The sequence below is a fragment of the Microtus pennsylvanicus genome, chromosome 11 (genome assembly GCF_037038515.1).
Source record: "Microtus pennsylvanicus isolate mMicPen1 chromosome 11, mMicPen1.hap1, whole genome shotgun sequence".
NCBI classification, from domain to species: Eukaryota; Metazoa; Chordata; class Mammalia; order Rodentia; family Cricetidae; genus Microtus; species Microtus pennsylvanicus.
Window position 1 is genome coordinate 11,241,381 of NC_134589.1, and position 24,707 is coordinate 11,266,087.

The 24,707-nt window shown below is 54.9% G+C and overlaps 1 protein-coding gene across 8 annotated transcripts in view; it reads left to right on the plus strand.

The window, feature by feature from the left end:
• Septin9 (septin 9) overlaps nucleotides 1-24,707 on the plus strand; it is a 163,488-nt gene that overhangs the window by 128,952 nt on the left and 9,829 nt on the right. For 6 of the 8 annotated variants that reach the window (XM_075990207.1, XM_075990208.1, XM_075990209.1 and 3 more), the window contains 2 exons: nucleotides 23,307-23,498; nucleotides 24,490-24,618. In XM_075990207.1, the coding sequence (XP_075846322.1) occupies nucleotides 23,307-23,498; nucleotides 24,490-24,618 (321 nt within the window). Of the gene's footprint in view, nucleotides 1-2,373; nucleotides 2,629-2,822; nucleotides 3,130-23,306; nucleotides 23,499-24,489; nucleotides 24,619-24,707 lie in introns of those variants that run through there. The other 2 variants (XM_075990212.1, XM_075990213.1) reach the window with 2 other exon arrangements.

Genomic DNA, 24,707 nt, shown 5'->3' on the forward strand with positions numbered 1-24,707 from the left:
AGGGTACATGCACATGAGTGCAGATGTGTAAGAGGGTACATGCACATGAGTGCAGATGTGTAAGAGGGTACATGCACAAGAGTGCAGATGTGTATAAAAGGGTACATGCACAAGTGCAGATGTGTAAGTGGGTACATGCACATGAGTGCAGATGTGTGTAAGAGGGTACATGCACAAGTGCAGATGTGTAAGAGGGTACATGCACAAGTGCAGATGTGTAAGAGGGTACATGCACATGAGTGCAGATGTGTAAGTGGGTACATGCACATGAGTGCAGATGTGTAAGTGGGTACATGCACATGAGTGCAGATGTGTAAGAGGGTACATGCACAAGTGCAGATGTGTAAGAGGGTACATGCACATGAGTGCAGATGTGTAAGAGGGTACATGCACATGAGTGCAGATGTGTAAGAGGGTACATGCACATGAGTGCAGATGTGTTAGTGGGTACATGCACAAGTGCAGATGTGTAAGAGGGTACATGCACATGAGTGCAGATGTGTAAGTGGGTACATGCACTAGTGCAGATGTGTAAGTGGGTACATGCACAAGTGCAGATGTGTAAGTGGGTACATGCACATGAGTGCAGATGCCTGCAGAGACCAGAGATGTCAGATCCCCTTGGAGCTGAGGTTTTATGCAGATGTGAACTGCTTGACATGGGTGCTGGGAACCAAACTCAGGTTCTCCTTCTGTACTGAAGTGTGCTCCCCCCCCCCCCCCCCGGTTTTCCAAGTCAGGATTTCTCTGTGTAGCCCTGGCTGTCCTGGACCTCGCTCTGTAGACCAGGCTGGACTCAAACCCACTGAAATCTGCCTGCCACTGCCTCCCGAGTGCTGGGATTAAAGGTGTGCATCACCACCGCCAGGCTTACAATATGTGTCCTTCCAGTCCCTCAATGTGTTTTTACGGGAGACGTGGGTTTAGGTGGGCTGTGTGCCCTCACCCCAAATGTGGCTTGTAGATCTGGTTCCAGAAGTGACCAGGGACTCCAAGTAGACTCGTGAATCAGTGACCCTGCAGTGAGAAGAGCGACAGGGTGCCGTCATGCCCGCTTGTCCAGCACCCAGGGCTGTCATGCCCCCGACACAGGCCTGGTTGCCACTGAGAGTGCACCAGAGGAGTCAGTCAGATGCATTCTGGATTCCAGGATCTTGGCACGGAAAGGAAGAAGTGTGTGAAATATCTCTGCCATTTTCATGTCAATGACATCTTGAACTGATAATATTTTGGCTTTGTGAGATCAATTAAAACAGGCCATGTGATTCCTCACAGTTTCCCCCTGTGGTAGCTGGAAGTGTAAGGCTCCTTCTGTAACTTGCATCTTGGGCTTTGTGCCAGAGGGCCGGATAGTACTTGGATCACAGTCAGGGAGAGCCGAGAACCTCTCAACTTGTGGATGGACGGATGGACGTTTGGGAAAGTGACCCTTTATAACCTGTGGCCCCCTTCATGATCTGGAGACCCCCATTTAATGGCGCTAGATGAGGGTCAGAGCAGTAGGAGGCGCCCTGTGCCGCTCACTTCCCAGGCCTGGAATCTCCAGAGCTGACACAGGGGGCCTTAGAGAGCTGTGGGGGCTGTGTGAGGTTCTGGAGGGAGGAAGCTCTGTGTCCCCAGGAGGGAGAGTCAGCAGGACAGTGGGTGCTCAACTTTGATGTGGGTTGATAGGAGTCCCGTCCCCCCACCCCCGCACCCCGCGCCATTCTGTACGGACTGCCAGGGCTCGGTGACAGGAGGGTGGGAGGAAGTTGTTAGACAGGGAGCTCCTCCTGGTTTGAAGGGACCCGCTGTTCTAGCTGTGACTGGAGTTGGTGTATCAGCTCCAAACAGGGAAGACAGATTCCCAAGATCTGCATGATGGCCCAGACGCCTGGGGGTTCCGTGTTTCACTGGTAGAACAGAGCTGGACGGGGGTGGAATATGATTCTGTGCATATCTCGGGGAGCCTTTGGGGCAGTTGTTCCTGCAGACTGGGGCACTGAAGTCACATGGGGAAATCTGTCACTGGCCCTGAGGCCCCTCCAGAGTTACCAAAGGCTCCTCTCCACTTGAACCAATTGCTCCCTGCTCTGAACAAACCTCCAATCCTACCCCAGCACTCCCAGTGTGGGAGCTGGCCTAGGGCCACCGTGGCCATGCCTGAGCCTGGGAGTGACTCATTCCAGGTCAGAGGTTATGGGGTCTGGCAGATCCCATCCTCCAGGCCCAGCCCTAGCCCCAGCCCCAGAAGTGTCAGCTCCTATCTTTGGACCCCCTGGCTCATCCCTCTCAGGGTCCCAGAACATCACAGGGGTCTGTAAGGAGTGGGAGGGGCAGACTACTGACTCACTGCCCAGCCCCCAAGGAGGATAGGGAGCAGTGGGAAGAAGCAGGCGTCAGAATAATTCGGAGTCCCTGAGGCTCCAGAGCAGAGAGTCAGGGTGAGCCAGCCCCAGCCCAGCCCCAGCCCCAGCCCCTCGGGGTCTTGCCTTTTTCTCCAGCTTTCCCCTCCTTCGGTTGCAGCCAGCAGAGCCCTCTTAAGCAGGGTGCCTGTGCTGTCTCAGTTGCCCAGAAGCCTCTGGGGGTCAGGGCTTCGGAGAAGGAGGCGAGCCCTACCAAAACACAGAAGGCTGCCTGAAAACCAAGGTGCGTGCCTGTTATCTGACCGGGTGTGGGGTGGAGCCAGGCCTGGTACCATGCCCAGGGTCAGTGGAAAGCCATCCTGGCTGGGAAGAGGTCGCATGGTTCTGGGCTGGCACAGATTTGGGCAAACACAGGTTAAAGGCTAGGGCAGCAGGGCTCCAAGGTCCATCCTGTGTACCCTGTCATTTTCCTCTTAGTGGCCCAGACTGCTCCTTGGTGTGTTGAGCGCGGAGGCCTTAGGCTCACCCTGCCGCTGTCGCCTGCAGCCGGTGCGCCTCTCCCCGCCTCCTCGTCCCCTCGCCCTGCCCCTCGGAGCAGTTCCCTAGCAAGCCTCCCTCTGCAGGCCATCCTGAGCCCTCCTACCTCTCTGCCCCACACTCTGGGAGGCTCCTTGTTCCGAGGCCACAAAGCCCCTTTGATCCTCTGCTCGGCTCCGAGCCATGTGACCCGGTGGGCGGGCCGCAGCGCTCCAGCGTCCAGGCAGCCCGACTTTCAGCTGCTGGGGTGAGTCCTCGCTCTTTGTTCTTCCACCCTCTCACAGCCTGCTCCGGGGGCCTCCAGGTGGTGGGGCCCGCCTGGCCGGCCCTGATGGGTGCAGTGGGACTGGGATCCAGGTAGCCCCGGAGCCTGGGGGCTCTGGCTGGCAGCTCAGCCCTGGGTTCCTGGGAGAATGGGTGGCGGGATGCCGGGTCTCCACGCGGGAACCAGATTTTCGATCGCAGAATAGAAGAAAAAGGGACTTTGTGTGGTCACAGCTATCTTTTTGTAAACGTTTGGCCAACTCTGCCGAGTGATGGGAGTGTCTTGAAGCACGTTGCCCCACAAGGGGCTTCTGATATCCAGCCAGGGCAGGAGGAGAGGTGAACTGGATGCTTCTTGCAAAAATCTCTCTACCCAGAGTTATCAGCTTCTAAGAGTGGGCGGCTTCCAGCTCTGGCTGGAAACTAGTTACTGCCGGCTCTGAGAAAGGTGGCAAATCAGAGACCGCAGGGGTGAACCGTGATGGGGACCCCACCATCAAATATGTGTACCGCCCGTTGGCCTGGGGTTCTTGAGATGTGCTGATGTGCTGAGCCCAGGAGGGTGTTGCTGGGTGGGGTGGGGGTTTGGTATGCATCTATTTTGCTAGAGAATGTGCGATGGGGGTGTCTGCCTTCTGGAGCCATGTGTTGGAACCTGTGCTGTATGTCAGAGCCAGGGCAGGCAGTGTCCTCCAGCAGGGTTTGCAGCTAAGACCATGCGAGGGACCCTAGCCAGCACTGAGAGTGGTCGCTGGCACCCAAACACAGAGAGACAGCAGCAAATGCCGGAAGACCGCCTAAGCACCCCCCACCCCCACCCCAGTTCTTCGGAAAAGCTGCTGGCTCTTGGTCAGAGGCCTGGGGAGCAGTATGTCTGCTCCCCGAGAGGAGTGTGAGATTCCTTTCTTTGAGAAAAATGGACCGCCGGGCCGGGGGGTGGGGGGGGGAGCCCAGGAGCGGGTTCTGGCCACTCTGTGTTGGGCAGAGATGGAATTTGGTTGGGATCTCATGTGGAAGATCCAGGGGACAGCAACGTTCCCTGCAATGGTGTGGGGCCTCCTTCATTCACACTTGGCTTCTAGCTTCATGGGGCTCTTGGGGCATTTCTACACGATGTCTTTCACTCGCCTTGCTCAGCTTCCGTTGGCAGCCAGGGGCTCCTTTTCAGCAAATAGGGAAAATGTGCTTATTAAACCTCTGGATAGGCAGCCAGCCTGCACCCGAGGCCTGCTGGGAAAGGTAGCTCATCCTTCTCTTCTTGGGTCTCTTTCGTGGTGTGGGGTAGCTACAGAAGGAAGCTTTGAACTCATAGCAATCCTACTGCCTCAGCCTCCTGAATGCAGGGATTTATAGGTGTGTAGCACCATGCCTGGGTAGGACCCGAACTGGGGTCCTGAGTTGTGACTGACCTGGCCCGCCCCTTCAGACCACTGGTCATTTCCATATTGGTTCACCCCAGGTTCTGTGCCATCTACTGTGTCTACCGGGTAGACCCCATCACGGTGACAGCTGAGCTGGTACGAAGAAGAACCTGTGTGGAGGGTGGTGACGACCCTAGGTGGAAGCCAGCTCCTGTGAGCAAGTGTGAGACAAGACCCATCATGCCAAGTCCAGGGCCTTCTTTGGCCTATGGAGTCTTCTGAGCCCCAGACCCGCTCTCCCTAGCTGTGGGAAGAGCTCTGGGACCTTGCCGTAGGAGCCCGCTACTCATTGGGCAACCCCAGTGCTGTTGCCTCTGCTCCCCACCCCCTCCCTTCCTTGCCACAATATCCTCCCCGACTTCCTGTTATGTCAATGCTCTTGTCAGATAGGGTGGCTCTGCTTGGGGCCGAGGCCCCCTTGTACAGAGAGGGCCCCTCGGCCTGGGGGCGGCACAGATTCCCTGCCTGTGTCAAAGGTCTCTAGGAAGCCGGCACCGAGGCTCCATTTCCGCTCTCCCGTTCCCCACACAGCACAGTCTCTATCTGCTTTCCCACACCACCCCGGAAGTTTCTAGGCTTCCTCTCTCACTCCCTGACCCTGTGTGTGGGAAGAACAGCTTTATTTTAATGCAAATAGGCAAAAAAACCCAGTGGCTGTTGGGGCAGAGGCTAGGTGGGGCTCCTGCCTACTTACCATCCTCCCCTCATCACCTTCACTATCACCTTCACCGTAGACTAGGCCAATATTGCCAGGTCCTCCACCAAGAGCGTCCGACTTCCTCCAGTTTGGTCTTTAGAGGTGTTTCCAGCCAACTCCCCCTGTAGCCGGCACCTCTTCAGACTCTGCTCCCAGCATCAAGCTTTGATTTGTTTATTGAGTTCCCTCTGTTCCTCGGGCAGGTAGAAACCTGCCCTTAGGAACTCCTGAGCCTTGGCCTCCTTCCCAAGGAGGACTTCTCAGGGCGGCTGCTCTGCAGAGCTGCACGCTCTACGTTTTGTGAGTGGAGTGGGGCTGGGGGCTCCTACCTGCATCTGGGGAGGTGGGCGCTTCTGCACTCTGCCCTGCAGACCCCACCCACTTGGCTGCACGCTGAGCCTGCCTTGGTGCCTGAGGATGCTGGTGGTTCTTCAGTCTGCTCTCTGCTATGCACCCAGAGGAACTCACCATCCCAGGCTGGGAGCCTGGTCAAGAGGGCTTTGTACTAAGACCACGGAGCCTGATCTCATCTCCCTGCAGCCGCCCTGAGCTGCTGTCCGCACTCATCTGGTGCCCCTGCAAGATGAGCTCACCCTCCTATTGTACCCAGCTCACTTCTTCCCGCGGTTGGGGCCTTGGCTTCCTTTAGGAAGGGTCGTGAAAGACACAAACTCCTGGGGCCAGTGAGATGGCCCACTGGGCCAAGATACTTGCTGTCACGCTGGGTCATGGTGGTATACCTCCTTTAATCCCAGCCCTCAGGAGGCAGAGGCAGGCAGGTCTCCGAGTTTGAGGCCAGCCTGGACTACAGAGTGAGTTTCAGGACAACCAAGCCTACACAGAAAAGCCCCCATATCGAAAAACTAAACAAAACAAGATGCTTGCTGTCGGCCTTAACAGTGTGAGTTCTGTCCCTGGACTCCACAGGGTAGAAGGAGAGAACTGTCACCTCTGACCTTTACACATGCACTGTGCCATCACACACACACACACACACACACACACACACACACACACACACACACACCACATACACACGCATGCACACTGAAATTTTTCTTTAAGATACAAGGCTATTGACTGGCCGTGGGGCTAGGGCAGCTGGCTTAAGCACCATCTTACAGATATTCTAATATGTGTACAGTGGGTGGATCTTGCCCTGGACTCCGCCCCCTCCTAATTGCTTAGCATCTTCCTGAAGCCAAGAGCTGTTGGGGGGCACCCTGAGGTGCTGGCCACTTGAGGACCCATACCAAGTCACTGACACTCAGTCAATTGCAGGTCCTCATCCTGGGCCTGACATCGCCCTGATCTGTGAGTCATTTGAGGCAGGGACTAAACTACCCTCTCTGCCCAAAGATGGCCTGTACTTCTGATCCTCCTGGGGACCGAACCCAAGGCTTCGTCCATGCTAAGTAAGCACCCCATGCTAAGTGAGGACCCCACTAGCTGAGCTGTAACTCCGCCTCCTTTTTGGTGATTCTGTGACCTAGGCCGGCCTCTTGCCTTAGCCCCCCATGTGCTGGAATGACAGGGACGTGCCACCATGCAGGGTTTCCTGCGTTTGGGTGCTGGGCCCCGAGCATGCCTTGGTCACCAGAGGTCGTGGGGACAGTTGTGTTTTCACAGTGGAACGCTCTCAGAACTCTGTCCTTATCAGGATCTCTTATCTCCCAGGCCTCCTTCCAGGTGCCTGTCACCACTGGAGGGGGAGATAAGATAGGTCCTGCCAGGCAAGCCTCGTCCAGCTGAGTGCCACACAGGTCTCCTGCTTAGTCTGGCCCTGAATGTGGCTGCAGCTGGCCCTCCTGTTCCGTGGCAATGTTAGTGTCCTGCCTGCCCTTCTCAGTGGCCACTAAGGTTTATCGATTTCTGTGTCCCCATTCTGGATGACCTAGGTGCTCACTTGGTTAATGTTTGAGTGAATGAATGGCCAGCCTTGTGTGACCTCAGATTTTCTGCTTCGATCCAAATGTTCTGTGCTTCCACCAAGGTTAGCTTAGGGACCTTGAGGGGGTTTTTCCTCCCTGCCTTTCTCCCATAACTGAAGCTTGGTGGCTTGGTGACTGATGTCTCTGTAGGGGTGCCTGGCTTTTCTGCTTGGTGTGTGTACATGTGTGCGTGTATGTGTGCACACACGCTTGTGCGTGTCAAGATTGGGGGCTATCTCACTGTATTTTTGTATTTTGGCATAGGCCTCATCACTTTTACCTGGAGCTTACCCACTCAGTCAGGCTGCCTGTCCAGGAACAAGAACCCACCTGCCTCCTTCCCAGTTCTGGGATTACTGGGATTACCAGGGCTCACCACACACCCGTCTTTCAGTGGGTTCTGAGCGATCCAACTCCAATCCTCATGCTTGTGCCGGAAGCCCTTGGCCCAGTGAACTGACTCCCCAGCCCTGAGCCTCTTCCTTATCAAAGGCTAAGCCAAGCTTATAGTACAAACTTGGTTAGGCTGTGAATGAGGTTCCCCCATTGAGCCTCCCTGAGCAAAGTCAAAAATCCCTAACAACCTGAGAGGCTGATTCTGTGTCTCTGCCGCCATGTGGGAAGGTTGGCCTGGCTCCCAGGGACCCAGTGAACCCAGTGGCATCTTGGAGAGTTGTGACTTCCTCTTGCTAGTGACTTCTGGAGCGTGCCCAGTGCAGAACGTGTGTTGGGAGGGAGGAGGCTGTTGTCCCTGCGAGTTGGGCCCTTGGCTATCAGTTCAGCCACTACCGTGCCAGGCCCTTCTGGACAATGGCAGAGTTGTGACATTCTCCAGTGTATTTTCCACCCAGGTTTATGGGGTGCCCACCTTCACTCTTATACTTAGTACCCCAAAGATGCTGAGAACCCTGGAAGGCAGAAAAGAGGGTGGCTCAGCTCCCAGAGAGTGGAACATCCTGGGTAAAGCCTGAAACCTTGATAAAGTAGGGTTAGCTCAACATGGAAGACCTAAAGTCAAGATGTGGGAGCCTGATTTGGCTCCAGTGAAGGTTTGTTTAGGAAGGTGAAGAGGAGAGAGAGTGGGGGAGGGGCAGAAGCTTCCAAACCATTGCAGGGTGGTTGAGAGACCCATTGTGGGTCAGGAGACCAGGGTCAAGGTACTGGGGCTGCCTCTGCTGTGGGACATGCAACAGGTCCCTGAAGGACCCAGGCCAGTGTCTTGTGAGCTTCTGGCACCAAGCTGGCTTCGAGACTAACTCACTGCAAGCTTTAACACTGGAGTGGTTCACCTGTCACCCTAGCAGTCTGGAGGTAGAGGCAGGAAGAACGCGAGTTTGAGGCTGACCTAGGCTACGTGATGAGACCTGGTCTCAGTGCTCTCCCCCAAGGATATACATGACGTCAGGACGTAGACATTTCGGAATTGTGCGGCCAGGTTCTGTTCCTCTTGCTAACTTCATTCGGTTGACAACTCTATGCAGCTTTCCAGGGTGAATGGAGCTAAGTCCAGTCTATTCACATAGGATATGGAGAGTAGAGGTCTAAGCGCCCTGGGCTGCAGCTGCTGCTGAGCACCAAGCACACAAGATAGGTCTTCTAGAAGTTTCTGCACCTATTGGGCAATAAGTCCCAGGGCGTGACGTGGAGGTGGCGCCTGGGGCCCTAAGATTTCAACTGCGCTGCAGCCAAGATAGTTCTGGTGTGAGACGGCAGGGCGGGGAGGGGCTGCTCGGGGTTTGGCAGCGTAGGTGTGTTCAGGGAGTGGAGGAGAACGTTGAGAGTGTGGGTCTCCGGATCCTGGAAAGCAAGTAAGGAAATGTCCGGGGTGCCCCCACAACCAACCGCTACTTTAAAAGCTGGTGTCCCAAGTGCCACTCCCCCACCACCCTCCCTCAGGCCTTGCCTGCTTCCTGCTCGCCTGGGAACAGCCAGGCTGCTCCCAGACTGGTGCTCAGCTGTTCTCCTGCACCCGCCTCCTAGCCTGCTCAGTGTTAACTGTAGTCTGGACTCCCGGCGGCACCTCCTATAGCACCCTGAGGCTGCCCCGGGGCCACAGCCACCTTGCTCTGCTTTCCCTGGTTCACAGATGAAGGGCCGTGGAGCGTCTGTCCCATGGAGGACAAGCCAAGGTGACTGTGACCAGGTCTCTGTCTGGGAGGACTTTGCTGCCCCCAGCCAGGCCCATTATCAGATTCAAGAGGATACACGGGACACAGGTAGCTTCCCTGCCTGGGTGGCACTGTTGGTCTGTCTGCTGAGGCAGCAGCAGAGCCTTCTCCATTCCTAGTGCATGGGAGCTGGGGGTGCTGACCCCCCGAGAGGCCTGGGAGTTTGGGGTAGTGTAGGAAGTTATGAACGCCCCCACCTTGTGCCTTGTTAAGTCAGTCCCTCTGTTCATTTAACCTTGGACCATCCAGAGGTACTTCTCCCTCTGGTGTCATGTGGCCCTAACATGTGGGGGGCTCACCCTACTCCTGGGAGGAGGTCATGCCCTCCTGGGGTTCAAGGCCCCTGTTGGGGGCCCAGCAGCCCCTGCTTCTGGATCCCTCGACTCTGGATGCAGAGAGCTGCAAGGCCTGGGCTCTTAGTCTTTGGAACAGGAATGAGAAGGAGGTTTTCCCTAGTGTCGTTACTGCCCAGAGACGTTGGAACCTACAATTAGCCCTTTCCTGTGTGCCTGGCTGTTTCTATTGCTGCCCTCCTTTATTTAAAAGTGTCTTTTGGGGACTTGACTGACTCCAGTCTATGGCACACAGGGACACTTTAAAATCCACAGACCTTTCTGAGCATGACCACGAGGAGGGGGGTGGTGAAAAGGCAAGCCACTCGGAGCCTATTCTCACGGGGGCTGCACATGGGGAGGTTGTCCCTGTGGGAGCCACATAGCTCTGTTCGTGGGGCTGCAGGCTGGGCATGGACAGCTATGGGTGAGGTGGACATTGCCCACTCGTGTGTTGAGAATGTGCGCACACTGCCAGGCCATCGTACAGCTGTTGTTTTTGTGACAGGGTTTCATGTAGCCTAGTTGCCCCAAACTCTCTATGTAGCTGAGGATGACCTCGCACTTCTCAGTCTTAAGCGCAGGATTGTCTAGTGAGGCCAGCAGATTCTATGCGCATCACAGTTCTCCAGAGAAGCAAGTAGAGAAAAGATGGACAAGCCCCTCACACACTCAGGGGTGCCCACTGGGTCCCTAAACCTCCACAGACCTGAACCACATGTGTGCTGTTTTTTTCCCTGTGCAATTGTACCTCTTTTCGTGGAGGAAGGATGCTCCATTGCAGGGTGGGACCGTATTTTGTGTTCATGGCTGTCAGATGAGGACCCTTAGGCCAGCGTCCACTCTGGGGCACTATGAGTGCTTCTGCTATGAGTATCGAGCACAGGTTCCCCTCATCCCATGTCTGTTTCCACCTCTCTTGGGAAACTGCTGGGTCACATGACCAGTGTTTCTAAGCCAGGTAGCTGAGGATGGCCCTGGCCTGGTGAGGGGCACCATGCTTGCTCCAGCTGCCTCTGAGCAGCCCCCTCCCTCTCCTTCTCTCAAGGGGTCACCCTCAGGGTGCCCTAAGCCTCCCTGTATCCCCAGAGGCTGAGGAGTGTGGTGAGGGGCACAGGTGGGAAGCAAAGAGCAGGCCCCTGATTTCTGGATTCCTCTGCCAGTCCAGGGCCCAGAAAGTGGTGGCGAGGGTAACTGAAGGCTGCGCATGTTCTGTCTTCCTTGCAGGAGGCGGTGGGCTGGTACAGTGGGAGAGAAGTGGACAGGAAAGCCTACTATGACTTAGGTCCCTGGTACACAGACGCGGAGGGAGAGGAGCCGCAGACACACAAGGACAGTCAACTTTCGGTTTCTTCCTTACCCCGGAGATTTTTCCAACCTTAATTCTTTAACTTACAGAGAAAGCTCACCTGATCAAGATGTCTAGATGGGGTGGGGTGAGGTGAGGACGAACTCTCCCCCACACACCGTACAGGCTTCAACCCAGGGAAGCAGCCTTCCTAGGGGAGGTGCAGTGTATGCATGCAGGGGAGCTTGGTGTCCATGGGGCCACCGTCTATGGGGAGCATTTCTGGACTGTTTGGTTACCCTCATCACCACCACCACCACCACCACAGAGTAAACCAAAAAATAAATGATAACCATCCAACCACAGGCACTGTGAAGTTCGTGCTCCCCCCTCGCTCCCCGCCACCTGCAGCACCCCCATCCTTCTGTGACTCAGCCCCACCCTTGTGTCCGCTTTTTAGGGACAGCCAACTTGGAAGGCCCATTGGGCACAGCTTCCAGAAGTTTGCCAGGGCTCCTCCTTCTGTCTCCAGCCCTTGTTGTTCCTGGAGAAATTACCATATGAATGTTGTTCCTTCCCAGAGCCAGGGTTGAAGGGGCCCTGGGAGAAGACAGGCTCCCAGGCTGCAGGTTCCGGCTCTGGCTGAGGACCATCCAGTGGAGGACACACAGTTTTCCTGGAGGTCGGTTACTTACATCCCGTAATAGGTCTGGCTCAGTCCTGGTTCTGGGAAGAGGTGGAGGAAGAAGCTGAGGGTGCCGGGGACGTGAGCTGGGAGGGGGCATGGTGGACCCCAGCAGTTTGGAGACCCCTGTACCTCCTCATTGAGCGGTCTCTCATTGTTGGGTTCTGAGAACCGTGTTATTCGCGGCCTTCTTGTGATGTCGCTAATTACTGTTTGCATACGGACAGGGAGGGCGGCTGTGTGAAGCCGTGCAGTGACTGTGACTGGCTGGTAGACTGTAGAGAGCCACACACACAAGGCAAGTCTGCCCAGTGACTGTGCAGGCAGTGCCAATGGCCCGGCTTGATGTGTGTGTGTGTGTGTGGGGGGGGTGTTTCCATTGAGTTCTTTATTATGTCTCAACCACTGATTCACTTTGCAACCTGTGTGAGCCCTGCTGAGATCTGGGCTGCCAGACATACTGTCTCAAGCATCAATGTCTTTGGAAGAACCAGGTAGCAGTGGTATTTCTTCTAGACAGTGCTTAGTTGATGGTCATGTGACACAATCCCGCTATGGGGCATAGTAGGCCAGGCTTCACTGAATGGGACAAAAGTGTTCTCAGTGATGGAGGCCCAGGTGAGGATCCTGTCCTCCATTGCTGCCTGCTTGTCCTGCTGTGGTGTCTTCTCTCGCTCAGGGCTCAGGTCTGAACCCTGCTGTGAGTGCTTTCCCGAGACCCTGGCATTGAGCCCCCAGCATTGGCGTTAAGGTGACATAGAGAGGAGATAGAACTAAAGCCCAGCCAGGAGCCACCCTGACCCCCAGTCTCTCATCTCACCTTTGACCCCATCAATACTTCTGAGCAGTTTTCCTCACTAGACCCTCATTTAAGCTTCCTGGGACCTCTTTTCCTTAGTATGCTCCCTTCCTGGGCTCTATTCAGCTCCCACAGGTGACAGCATCCGAAGTTGTTAGTATCACATTTGGGTGCCGGAGCACACACAGAGATTCATGCATGTGCACACATGTGCCCTGGGAAGGCACGAGTGAGCACTTTGTTTAGGAGGCCTGGGTGGGGGCGGGCAAGCAGGCTGATGGGGGAACAGAGAAAGAGAAGGTCCTGAAGAAAGGGAAGCAGGTAGTCACGCCAGGCGCCCAGCCAGCCAGTTGTTCGCAGTGTCCTGCGATTCGGATGTGAGAAGCTGTTCTGTCACGAACAGTCAAGGCATGTTTACTGCGCACCGTGCAGCATAGGAAAGCAGGGAAACCCACCAGCATAGATCAGCAGCCCTGGGAAGATGGCGGCGGGGGGGGGTGTCCCAGGAGCAGCAGGGAAAGAATGTTCTAGACAGGCTGACGCTGAGGAGCCTCGTTTGAAGATCTGAGAGGAGACTGGAAGGCGTTTGTATGTTTGGAAAGTGGAGGGGGTGGAGTGTGCATTTTACTGACAACAGCTGCATGAGTCGTGGGTTCTGTAGCTGTCACCCTGCGTCTTCGTTGTCTCATGAGAGGATATCGCCTCGTGTGATACGTGAGGATGCCGTCACTCAGCCCCACCGTCCCGTGGTATGACAGGTGGGAGAAGGTAAAGGGCCTGAGTTGCCCTGGGTGCTTTGGACACCAGCTATAGTTTGAAGCAGAGCCAGAGCCAGATTAGGGTGTGTGTCAGAACTGCCCTTCTGAGGCTGGGGCGACAGTTCTGTGGGTAAAGCACAAGCCGTTTGGCTCCATGGGACCTGTGTCATATCCAGGTACAGACGTGCAGGAACATGTGATTTCAGTGCACCTGGGAGATGGGATGTCAGAGCTAACAGCATGCACAGCCTTGAACGAGAGACCCTGCCTAGATTTGTGGTGATGGCAAGGAAGGGCACCATGATGTAGCGGCTGGATGGCGTGAAGGTGCCGTTTCCAGTAGCGAGGGGATGGGGTTAGAGGTCATGCACTTTTCCAGGTGGTTCTTGCACACACAGACCTGGACGGGGCTGTGGCCATAGATAGCAAATGCCTCCCTTGTACAGGACCTGGCACAAAGAGCCCTGGAACTTGCCTACTGAGCCATGATGAGAATTTATCTATCTGCCCAACTCTCCACCCATTCCCCCACTCACCCATCCATCCACCCACCCACCCACCTATCCACCCATCTATCCATTCATCCATCCACCCATCCATCCATCCATCCACCCACCCATCCATCAATCCACCCACCCACCTACCTATCCACCTATCCATCTATCCATCTACCCACCCACACATCCATCCATCCACCCACCCATCCACCCACCCACGCATCCATCCACCCACCCATCCATCAATCCACCCACCCACCTACCTATCCACCTATCCATCCATCCATCCATCTATCCACCCATCCACCCATCCATCCACCAGTCCTTATCCTCAGTTCAGGTAGTATTTGACACTGCTGGCTTGTCCTTTTGGGTACTGTCATAGGCTGTCATGATGCATTTGCCCCATTCAGTCCATTGACTCTCCTCAGAGAAGACTTTTAGGCATCTGAAAGTCCTCCCTGAGGCAGACACAGTTGGGTGGGCCACCTTCTAAGCTGAGACACAGGGATCATGTACAGAGGTCTGCAGGTCCCCAGACTAGTGGCTGGAATTCCTGAGTGTTAGAGCCTCCCTAAGACAGGGATCTGGGGCCACAGCTGGGAGCCACTCATCTCTGTGTTCTCCTGCCTTCTTGGAGAGTCAGAGGTTTCTTCTTTAAGGGGTCCCGTGGTCAGGCTACCTTGCACCATACCGGACTAGCTTCTTTCTACCTGGCCCTTAAGACTCTGTCTTTAGTCCCTTCCCCCCTCCGAGGGTGAGCCAGACATCAGGAAGCCTTCATCGTTCTCAGCAGACCTGCACAGATGGGACCTACTTGGTATCTCTGGGGTGAGGCCTTTGTCCACAGGATTTCTGGCAGGGGGACTTTGTCTGCTTGTTGTTATTTCAAGTGACTTCATAAATTGGGGGAGCCTTTGCCCATGTTTCACACCCCCCAAGCTCTGGTGTATATCAACAGCTGACAGCCTGCTGATAGGAGAGGGGTCAAAGGGTAGGGAAGCAGTTCTGTCCCCTCTCCCCTTGGGGGACATCACTGATAAGAGGAAATTCTTGTAATAAATGGCCAGTGTCCACCAGTCCGTGGCGGGGCGGGGGTGATCGAGGGTGCTCTCTTCCACCCCCTTCTTTCTCCGTCGACATTTGCCAAGAGCAAAGGGCATCTGTGGTCCAGCAGCCAGAAGGACATTTCAGTGGGGTCCCGGGTAGGGCCGGATCTTTGGGTGCAGCTGTTGCAGTTAGGGGTTCCTGGGGGCGAGCAGAGTCAGGGCCGCCTTCCTGATTCTGCCCTTTGGCAGACTACTGCGGGAATGGGGCCAGAAGGAGGGCCCTCCCTCCGACCCAGGAACCTGGGGGCTCCGCAGGGGCCTTGGTGTGGTGGTGGAAGTCTGCAATGGCTTTTGAGGAAATGAATGAGGAGGGCTTGCAGGTTGGAGCCTGCCCTGAGCTAAGATTGATGTCTCAATAGGCCCTGCCTAGTGAGAAATTGAAAAGGAAGACCAGAAGAGGCCTCCTCAGAGGGGGTGGGGCGCCCCTGGACTTGGTCCAAGTTCGCCTCTGTGGATTGGGGCCAATTGAAACCACGTTGGCAGAAATACAGGACTTCTTGAGAGTCCTCCCCACAATAGAGGGGAGGTTGGGGGAGGGGAGCTTGGCTGGCAGCCAAAGTGGGGGGACCCTACTTCCATCTTTGGGATGCCTAGGGCCTCTGCCTCTCCACACCTCCCCACCCTGTCCCCATTGAATGAAAGAGGAGCCGGTGGGACTGAGGCGAGCCTCTCTGTCCCTCCCAGGCCCTCACTGGTCGCAAGGTCACGGGCATCTCCCAGCAGAGAACAGCTTGCGGAAACCACATCAGGGCAGTGTTAAGTCCCCTCTTGGAACTTGGACTGGGAAAGGCCCTCCAGCTGGGAGAGGTGGGAAGCTCTCCCTCTGCCCAGCCCTCGCTCTGCAGAGGCCAAGGAGTTGTGTTGAGTTTCCAAGTGGGGTCTGGTGGGAGGGGGCAGGGGGAGGAGTCTCATATTTCTGGCATTCATGTTCTTAACCAGACTCCAAGGAGACACTTCCTGCCCCAAACAAAGTGTGAAGTGTAATTCGATTTTGACTTACTTATCAAATTAGATGAGCCATTTGCTTTTTAAAAATCCGGCCTTTGAAACCGGGCACATGAATTTGCAAAATTCGATCATTTGTATGCGGTGTTTCCATCCTTGGAACAAGACAGGAAGCCGCCTGTGACATTTATGAGCTGTGCAGGGTGCTCCAGGGAGTCAGCAGGGACAGGGCGCAGTGCAAGGCAGCCTTGAGAAGATGGGAAAAGACACAGTTCTCAGGGAGACAGCCCGGTGTGGGGACAGCCCAGTGAAGCCTGCCCTCTCTAGGAGGAGGATCAGCCCACCTTCTCCTTACACGGATTCCTCCGATTTTCCTCCCATGTTCCTTAGCTCTCTGTTTCTTCTTCATTCACCTTCCTCTCCAGCCACGGGACCCGCTGACCCAGATGGTCTCTGTGTGTATAAAACGTTGGAAGCTTGAGATAACTCAGGCAATGGGCCTTTACTCAGCCCAGCCTGCCTGTACCCCGCCCCGCCCTCTATGTCCTCCACCCCCACCCTACCCCCTACTTCTGAGGATGCAGCCCCGGGCCCTGGGTGTGCAAAGCTAGTGCCCTGCTAGCCCCAGGTGTTCTTGAGACACAGCCTCGTGATGTAGCTCAGGCTGGCTCTGAACTCACTCGTAGCCGAGCTACCCTCGAACTCTCAATTTCGTCTTCGTGTCTGGTTTTACAGACATGTACCACCATGTGAGGCTTACAAGTTATCTCTTAAGTTGGGTCTATGAGCCTAAGTATTTTTCTGTTCCCTAAAGTGTCCGTGTCTCTGCCCGTGTGTGTGTGCGTGTACAGATGTACATGCATGTGTTCCCTAAAGTGTCCGTGTCTCTGTGTGTGTACATATGTACATGCATGTATTCCCTAAAGTGTCCATGTCTCTGTGTGTGTCCGTGTGTGTTGTGTACAGATGTACATGCATGTGTTCCCTAAAGTGTCCGTGTGTGTTGTGTACAGATGTACATGCATGTGTTCCCTAAAGTGTCTGTTCGTGTGTGTGTCCGTGTCTGTGTGCGTGTATGTGTGTACAGATGTACATGCATGTGGAAACCAGAGGAGCACATCGGCATCTTCCTGTCTGATTTTTGTGACAAGGTCTTTCAGTGATCCTGAAACTCTGTCAGTTCAATTCGGTTGGCCGGCCAGCTGGTTTCTGGGCCCCAGCTGGTTTCTGGGCTGCCTTGTCTCCACGGCCTCCATCTCTGGCACGTAGAGTCATGCATGACTTTTACATGAGTGCTGGGGGCTTGAACTCAGATCCTTGTCACTCCATAGCAAGTGCTCTTACCCGTTGAGTCATCTCCCAGCCCCTGCGTCTTCACCTTGTGTGACATAAATTCCTGTACCGCTGAGCTATTATCTGTGGAGGTTGTCCTGGCTCCATCTAGAGCCTTTGCCGGTAAAGCTCCCTCCACCCACTGCCCAAGCCTGACCTTTCACCTTCTTCCTAGTGCTTTAGGTATGTATTTCCTAAGTCCTTGGTATGTATTTGCTGAATGACTCGGTGTCGTGGTCCTGGTCTCTGAGGAGATGGAGTCACGCTTGTCATGACTGTTGGTAGCTGACTCTCCAGGGCAATTCCTGCTCTAGAGACCCCCACCTCTGCATGTGCCAGGTTCCCACCGTGTGGCTATTTCCCCCTCACCTTTTTTTTTCTGAGCTGGCTCATTCCTCTCTCTGCACTTCCGCACACCTGGCACAGTTACCTCTGAGCCTTTGTGGGTCTCCTGGAGTGGAGTTACGCCCTAAATGGACACTTTGATGTCTGCTCCAGGTGTGGGTCCTATAGAGAGTTTTGGTTTGGCCTGTTTGTTCTGGATGTATGATCTCTTAGGCCAGGAGAACCCTGGAGTCAGGAGCCCTATTTGGGGCCTAGAGTAGTTGGTGTTGAAGAACACGTTCATCCCTTTGGCCCTGGGGTGTGTTTTCTCAGACTACTGAATTAAAGTGACATTACCCCGAGAGACCTGTCCAGCCAGCTGGGTGGGAGGTTCTGGCAATCCTGGGCTCTGCCTTCAGCCTCTGGGGCCCAGAGAGGGGCTGAGCTCGAGACCCCAACAACACTGAGACCTGAGGCAGAACATCCACCCAGAGAGCATGTGGTATATTTAGGGGTGTTCATATACCACAAGTCCAGGTTGGTCTTGACATTTTGGCGATGGGTGCGGATTCTTCTCACCCCAGAGGCCTGGGAGGCTAGCAGATGGAGCAAGGACTGGTGTCTCGGTACTCAGTAGGCCCTGCTGGTCATGCCTGATGCTAGGCACAGGTTAGCGCTGTTTTCTGCTGAGCCACAGGAGTAGGGCTTGAACAAGGTGTGTGAGGACAACAGTATTGGCTCTTAAGAGCTGGGCATGGCTTGTGCTGACACAAGATAATGGAATGACACTGACTTTCTGAGAGCTTTGTCCTGGGAGGGCGAGAGTGGCTGGGCTGTCCCTGGCACCACACAGATGCTCCTGCCCAGCATAGCGGTTCTCACATTTGGCCAGGGAGGCAAAGGTTCAGTTAGGGAGTGGACAGTTCTGGAATACTGACCAGCGAGGCCAGCAGGAAGGATGAAGCCAGATGGGTGGCTCCTGGGTGTTGGTTCCTGTCTGTCCTTACAAGCCTGTTGGCCTGGGCCTTCATTCTTGTGGCCAAGCGGGTCAAGGTCAGCCATGGCCCATCCTTTCTGGGAGCCCCTCCCAAAGATCGGTGGCCCATGGCCCTGTCCCAGTAAGTGTGAAGGGTGACATAATCCTGTCCTCTTTGGCAGGGCCTGGGGTGGGGGAGAATTTGTTACTCAGTGGATAAGTCTGTCTGCAGATGGTGGTGTCTTGGGGCCCAGTTGTACCTACCATCAACTGGAGAAAACGCGGGGCTCCCCGCAGGTGTCTGGGGCAGGAGGGGGTAGATGGGACCTGTGTGCACAGTGGGACCCACAGAGACACTGTCAGTCTCCCAAAGGTAGCTGGCCACCCCCTCAGGAACACCCTTGGCTGGGAGATGACAGGCCACTTGCTCAGGACATTGCCTGTTAGCATCTGCCAAAGGGCCTCAGCTTGAGTGTCAGCATCTGGGACTCAGGCATCCTGAGCTTGTGCGCTGGCCGGTGGCCTGGCTGGACCCTTTGTCCAGCTGTGCTATAAACACCTGCCTGGTGCCCGCCCCCCTTCCCTCATTCCCTCGCCCCAACCATGAAGAGCAAACACTTCCAGGGGTGTTTACTCATGACGTCATGTAACCACTGCCTCTGTCTAATTCCAGTGCAGTTTTATCACTGTGAATGGAAACTCCACTCATTAAATAATCTCCTCTTCCACTGCCCCTGCGGATTTGCCTCTTCTGAGGGCTTCCTGTAGTCATTCATGCCTTGGAGTATCTGTTCTGTAGCTCAGTATGGTATTTTCTTTTTTTCTTTCTTTTAAAGATTTATTTATTATTTGTTATGTATACAGTGTTCTGCCCACATTTCTGCCTGCCGGCCAGAAGAAAACAACAGATCTCATTACAAATGGTTGTGAGTCACTGTGGTTGTTGGGAATTGAACTCAGGACTTCTGGAAGAACAATCAGTGCTCTTAACCTCTGAGCCGTCTTTCCAGCCCCTCAGTATGGTATTTTTCATTCATAACTTTACCCCTCCTTGTGGATGAGCGGTGTTCCCTCAGATACGCCTGCCACGCCATTGTGTGTTGCATCTGTGAACAGTTTAGCACTCTGTCTGTCGTCTGTCTCTGTGTGTGCGTGTCTGCGTCTGCTTGTGCATGCACCCATTCCACAGCGCTCATGTCGAGTTCAGAGAGCCAGTTCTCTGCCTTGTGAGTTGCAGAGATGGCTCATGGGGGTTGGTGGCGGGTGCCTTCACCCCTGCTGGTGTGAGGATGCCCCCTGAGCAGGCTGTGGCCTTGGGTGGTTGAAGTGGGAAGGTGTCAGAGGACTCACTGTCCATACCCAGGTGAGGCACGGGGGAGGTTCTTGGAGGGAGAAGTTCAGCAAAGGTCTTACTTGTTCATCTGGACATCCAGAGGTGTTTCAGAAAAGGGTCAGTGCATAGCGCTGTCCCCTCTGTGAGGTGGGGGTTCCGAGCTGCCTCGCACTCTTGCCGGGAACGTTTGGGGGTTTAAAACCGAAACCAGGTACAATAGAGTCTTACAGTGCAGCCTTCCTGCACCAGCTCAGTCTCCAGTGCTTGGAAGTCACGTGGATGCATTCTCTGGTTCCTCAAAATTCAAAATAGAACAGCTCACATTCAAGTGTCTGTCCAAATCCGTCTCGCTGGGCATGGTGATTTATGCCTGAATCACACTATTCAGGAGCACGAGGCAGGGGAATCGGTGAATCTGAAGGCAGACTGTGTATAAGAGAGGGCCCAAGGGGAAGAGGTGTGGGGAGAAGGGGAGAGCCAGCCTAAGCTCGCAACAGCGCCTGCATACCCGTGTTCACACCATGGTATTCACACCAGCCAGCCAGAAACAATCACTCAAATGCCTATAGATAAAAGACTCCCTGTGCTGAGCCTAGAGACGGCTCAGCAGTTGAGAGCGCACATGCTGCTCTTCCAGAGGACTGAGTCCAACATCACATCTGGCATCTCACAGCTGCCAGCGGGGATCTGATGTCCTCCTCTGGCCTTCTTTTGGCTCCTGTACTCAGGCACACATACCCATACACAGACACACATGCATACATATAATTAAAAATAAGTGTCTTAAAAATTAAAATCATATGAATTGAGTTTTTTTTAAAAAAAGACTAAATGTTCATTAAAGGAATATCGTCGGCCTTTAAAGGGCCATTCTATAGCATGGATGAACCTTAAGGACACTGCTCTGGATGAAACAGGCCAAAAGTCAGAGATCATCCACCCCTGCTTATCCAAGGATCTTAGACAGAATGAACATTGCCCGAGACTGGTAGGAGACTGGTCAGGGCAGTGTGGAGTCCTTACAAGGTACGAAGCCCAACCCTCATGACCTGTGCTAAAATGCTAAATTTTACCGCACGTTGTTCTAAAGGCGGAAGTGGTCAGGAGCTGCTGCGCCTTGGGCTGTGCAGGTTCAGGACGCGTCTGGTGATATGGGTGATGATATGACATTGGGTCTGCGAAGGGCTCCAGCCACTCACAGTCCTGAAGACCTAGGGCTGGGATCACAAAGGCAACCCTGCCTAGGTGGAGGGTCTACCTCCCAATCAGGCAGGCAGGTGGATAGGGAGGCTCCCCCAGTGGGAAGGGTCACAGGGGTTTGCCAGAAGAGCTTCCAGAGCCCTGGGGGAGGCTGGGGCTCTACTGTGTTCTTATTATTTCTCAAGCAGGGCCCCTGGCAGGCTGAGTGTTTAGTTTGGTTTGAGTTTCTGCTATGAACCTTGGTGTATGTAGAAGGGCCACCTGGGGCTGAGGCAAGCCTTCCTTGCCTGGATGTGATTAGAGAGGGTTGGGGGACAGCCCTTCCTCCTCTCACCGCTCAGGAGAGAGGTGGGGGCAGGGCGAAGTGGGTCTCAGACAGATGGAAGCAATTTTCAGTCACGTGGAGGAGGCCTGAACCGCTGCCCGGCAAAGCAGGGCCCCTTGTCCTTCTCCAGGAAGCGGCCCCAAAGCCACAGGTTCTGGGGCCAGATGTTGTGCCGTCTTTGTTTATTTAAAGATGCTAGAAACCGAAAAGAGTGTTTCTGAGTGGGGAGCCGGCACTCTGGAAGCCTTGGGGAGAAAGGACTATGGCCCTGACCTGCACTGGGGATGCTTCTGATGGGAGGCACTAGCCCCTAGGGCCTGCCTGTGTCATTGTTTGGGGACACACACATGTGGACTCTCTGGAAGCTCCTGGTGTGTTTACAAGATTCTCTTGTTTAGTGCCTCCCGCCCCCCAATGCCAGGAAATGAGGTGACTGAACCCTATGGAGGCAGAGAAACAGGAAGCGATTGATGCAGTAGAGCCACTGCCTTTGGGGTGGTCCTGTGCCTCCTTCCTGGAGCTGGCTTTACAAGCCTTCTCCTGTCCTTCCTGCCACTCAAGCTTGGGGAGCCCGGCTTCGCTCCTGGTGGCCACGCCAATAGAATGGAGAGAAAAGCCATAAGTCCAGAGATGGCCAGGGCTGAGTTCGCTGAGGATGTAGGTGTCAAGTCAGCTTGAGTTTAGTGTTTCCCCTGGAGGTGGAGGGACAGTGTAACCAAGGCCTGCACAAGTCTGTGTGGTACTTACTGGCCCGCCTTCCTGCTGCTTCCTGGGCCTGCTCACTTGAGAGGAGAGCTCCCCTGGGAGGTGGCAGGGGACGGGGAGTGCCTCCTGAGCTCATGTCCCCAGCAAGCACCTTTGGTTGCCCCTCACTTCTGAGGAAAGATGTGTGCTTATGCATTGAGTTCCTCTTTCCAGGCAGTGCGACCCAGGGTCAGAGTTGGGGAACCCTTCCCTGGAGGTGGGGCAGGGCACAACACAGAATGGAAAAAAAAAACCGACTTGGTTGGAGAAGGGAAGGGGACTTGGGAGCAGCTGGTGTCTCGTCTATGTTGTCCATGTTTGGGGGACTGGACCAAGGGGTCTTAAGTTGAGAGTGCTGACATTTTCCGTGCAAGAGGTGACTTTAAGACTTTTTCAGGCCGGGCGGTGGTGGCGCACGCCGTTAATCCCAGCACTCGGGAGGCAGAGGCAGGTGGAACTCTGTGAGTTCGAGGCCAGCCTGGTCTACAAGAGGTAGTTCCAGGACAGGAACCAAAAGCTACAGAGAAACCCTGTCTCGAAAATCAAAAAAAAAAAAAAAAAAAAAGACTTTTTCAACAATGCAACATCCACACCTCGGCAGCCCCACAGCCACCCGGGTGGTTGTGGTTCCGAGCGGCACCTGAAGGATTCTCTCAGCATAGCAGTTCGGTGTACTATAAGCCTCTTGTTCAGCCAGACCTGGGTGAACCGGCCTTGCACGTCCTTGCTGGGTGGGCACACCTAGGGTCTCCAGGGGCCACTGTCTGAATTGTCCCCCAGGCCTGGGCTCCGACCATGCTGACCTGCTGAAGGAAGCTGGGGTTTTCAGTTAATCCACAGACCTCCTAACCAAACTGACCTTTACCTGAGAGTGAGGGGCACTTGGTGTCCAGCCTGTCCTGCTTCAGGACTGTATCGGTCAGGTGCTTGGGAGTAGAGACACTCCCCAGTGAGGGTGTGTCAGTTCTGGAAAAGGCAGATAAAGATCAGACCACCCCTCCCATGACCAGCTTGTGGTCACCTGCTGGACTGGGAAGGACTCTGGGTTGCACAGGTACTGCAGGCCATCTGAGCAGGCGTGAAGGGTGTGCAGAGAGCGCCCTGTTGGCAAAGCTAGCAGAGATAGCCCCGAGGGACAGGTGGCTGAGGGGTGATGGCCTATTGAATGGAACTGTACAGGGGACTTCACTTCTGAGGTGTCCCACAGGACTTTCTTGTGCAAGTTGCTAAGCTAGGCAGCCTTGGTTTCCCCCTCCTGCCTGCACGTCCCATTCTAATGACTTTTTCCCTCTGCAGGCTCCGAGGTGGCTCCCAGCTGTGTTGGCGACATGGCTGACAGCCCTAGAGATGCCATGCTCAAGCAAGCGCCCGTGTCCCGGAATGAGAAGGCGCCCGTGGACTTCGGCTACGTGGGGATCGACTCTATCCTGGAGCAGATGCGCAGGAAGGCCATGAAACAGGGCTTCGAGTTCAACATCATGGTGGTCGGTGAGTGTCACAGGCCCTCTGCCCGCCACGAGCCCATCTTGCCATTCGAGGCCCTGCAGCTCTCAAACTGTGTTCCCAGCTGGGTGGGGGTAGCCCATGACTTTAATCCTAGCACTTGGGAGGCAGAAACAGGCAGATCTCCGTGAGTTGTAAGCCTTCTGTGACCAGTAACAATGGCATCCACATCTGAGTTGTGTTGAGTGTTCGCTAGTTATTGCCCAAGCCCTGGCCTCTGGGCCGGAGTGGGACTCAGCTCTCATGTCCAGGCCTGGCTAGAGGCTTCCTGGAGGTTCATCTAAACTTCCACCCAGGAAGTGGGGTGTGGTAGCCATCTTCTTTCTCCTGTGGCCTTGGAGAGCTCGAAGTCACCAGTGGTAGGTGGACAATTAGTGCCACCTGAGTGGGTTGTGTCCAGCAAGCTCAGAAGTCCCTCGGACCCCACACATGAGAACTCACAGAGATCTTACCTGTCTTTGCCTCTCGAGTCCTGGGGTTAAAGACATGCACTACCACACCTGGCCTATGGTCCGGTTTTTCATTCTTAGAAGAGGGCTTTGCTCAGAACAGGGCAGATGCCAGGGTGGCATCTGGGTAAAAACCTCCCATAGGCTGACGTCCTAAACCGAGTAGAGTCTGGTGGTTCTCCCATGGCAGGGCATCTGTCTGTCTGGGGAACTGTGTCTATGTGTGTCTCCTCTGCCCTGGTTCACAGACAACCTACACCTGTCTTTGGGGCTGTCAGCTTCTTCTGTCTTGGTGTCTCTTCCTGCTTTGGGTGGCTTCTCTAGGACCAGGACGGAGTTGGGCCAAGTTAAACCAGGGCCCAGAGCCCCACACTGTGGGTTTAAACTCAACCCTGGACTTCTACTGAGGAGGTGACGGCCCAGGTGGGGCTATCTAAGGATGTTGTGAGGCCAGGGGTCTCAGTGGAACATAGCCATGAGCTATGCTCTTGGAGAGCCCGCCAACCGGCCTCTCCTTCTCTCCCCAGGGCAGAGTGGCCTTGGGAAGTCCACCTTAATCAACACCCTCTTCAAGTCCAAGATCAGCCGGAAGTCCGTGCAGCCCACTTCAGAGGAACGCATCCCCAAGACGATCGAAATCAAGTCCATTACCCACGGTCAGTTCCATGGAAGTGGGGGCTGAGACTGGGTGTATGAACCCACTTTTCCCAGAGTGTAGGGTCAAGGGTGTCCCACTAGAGATGTC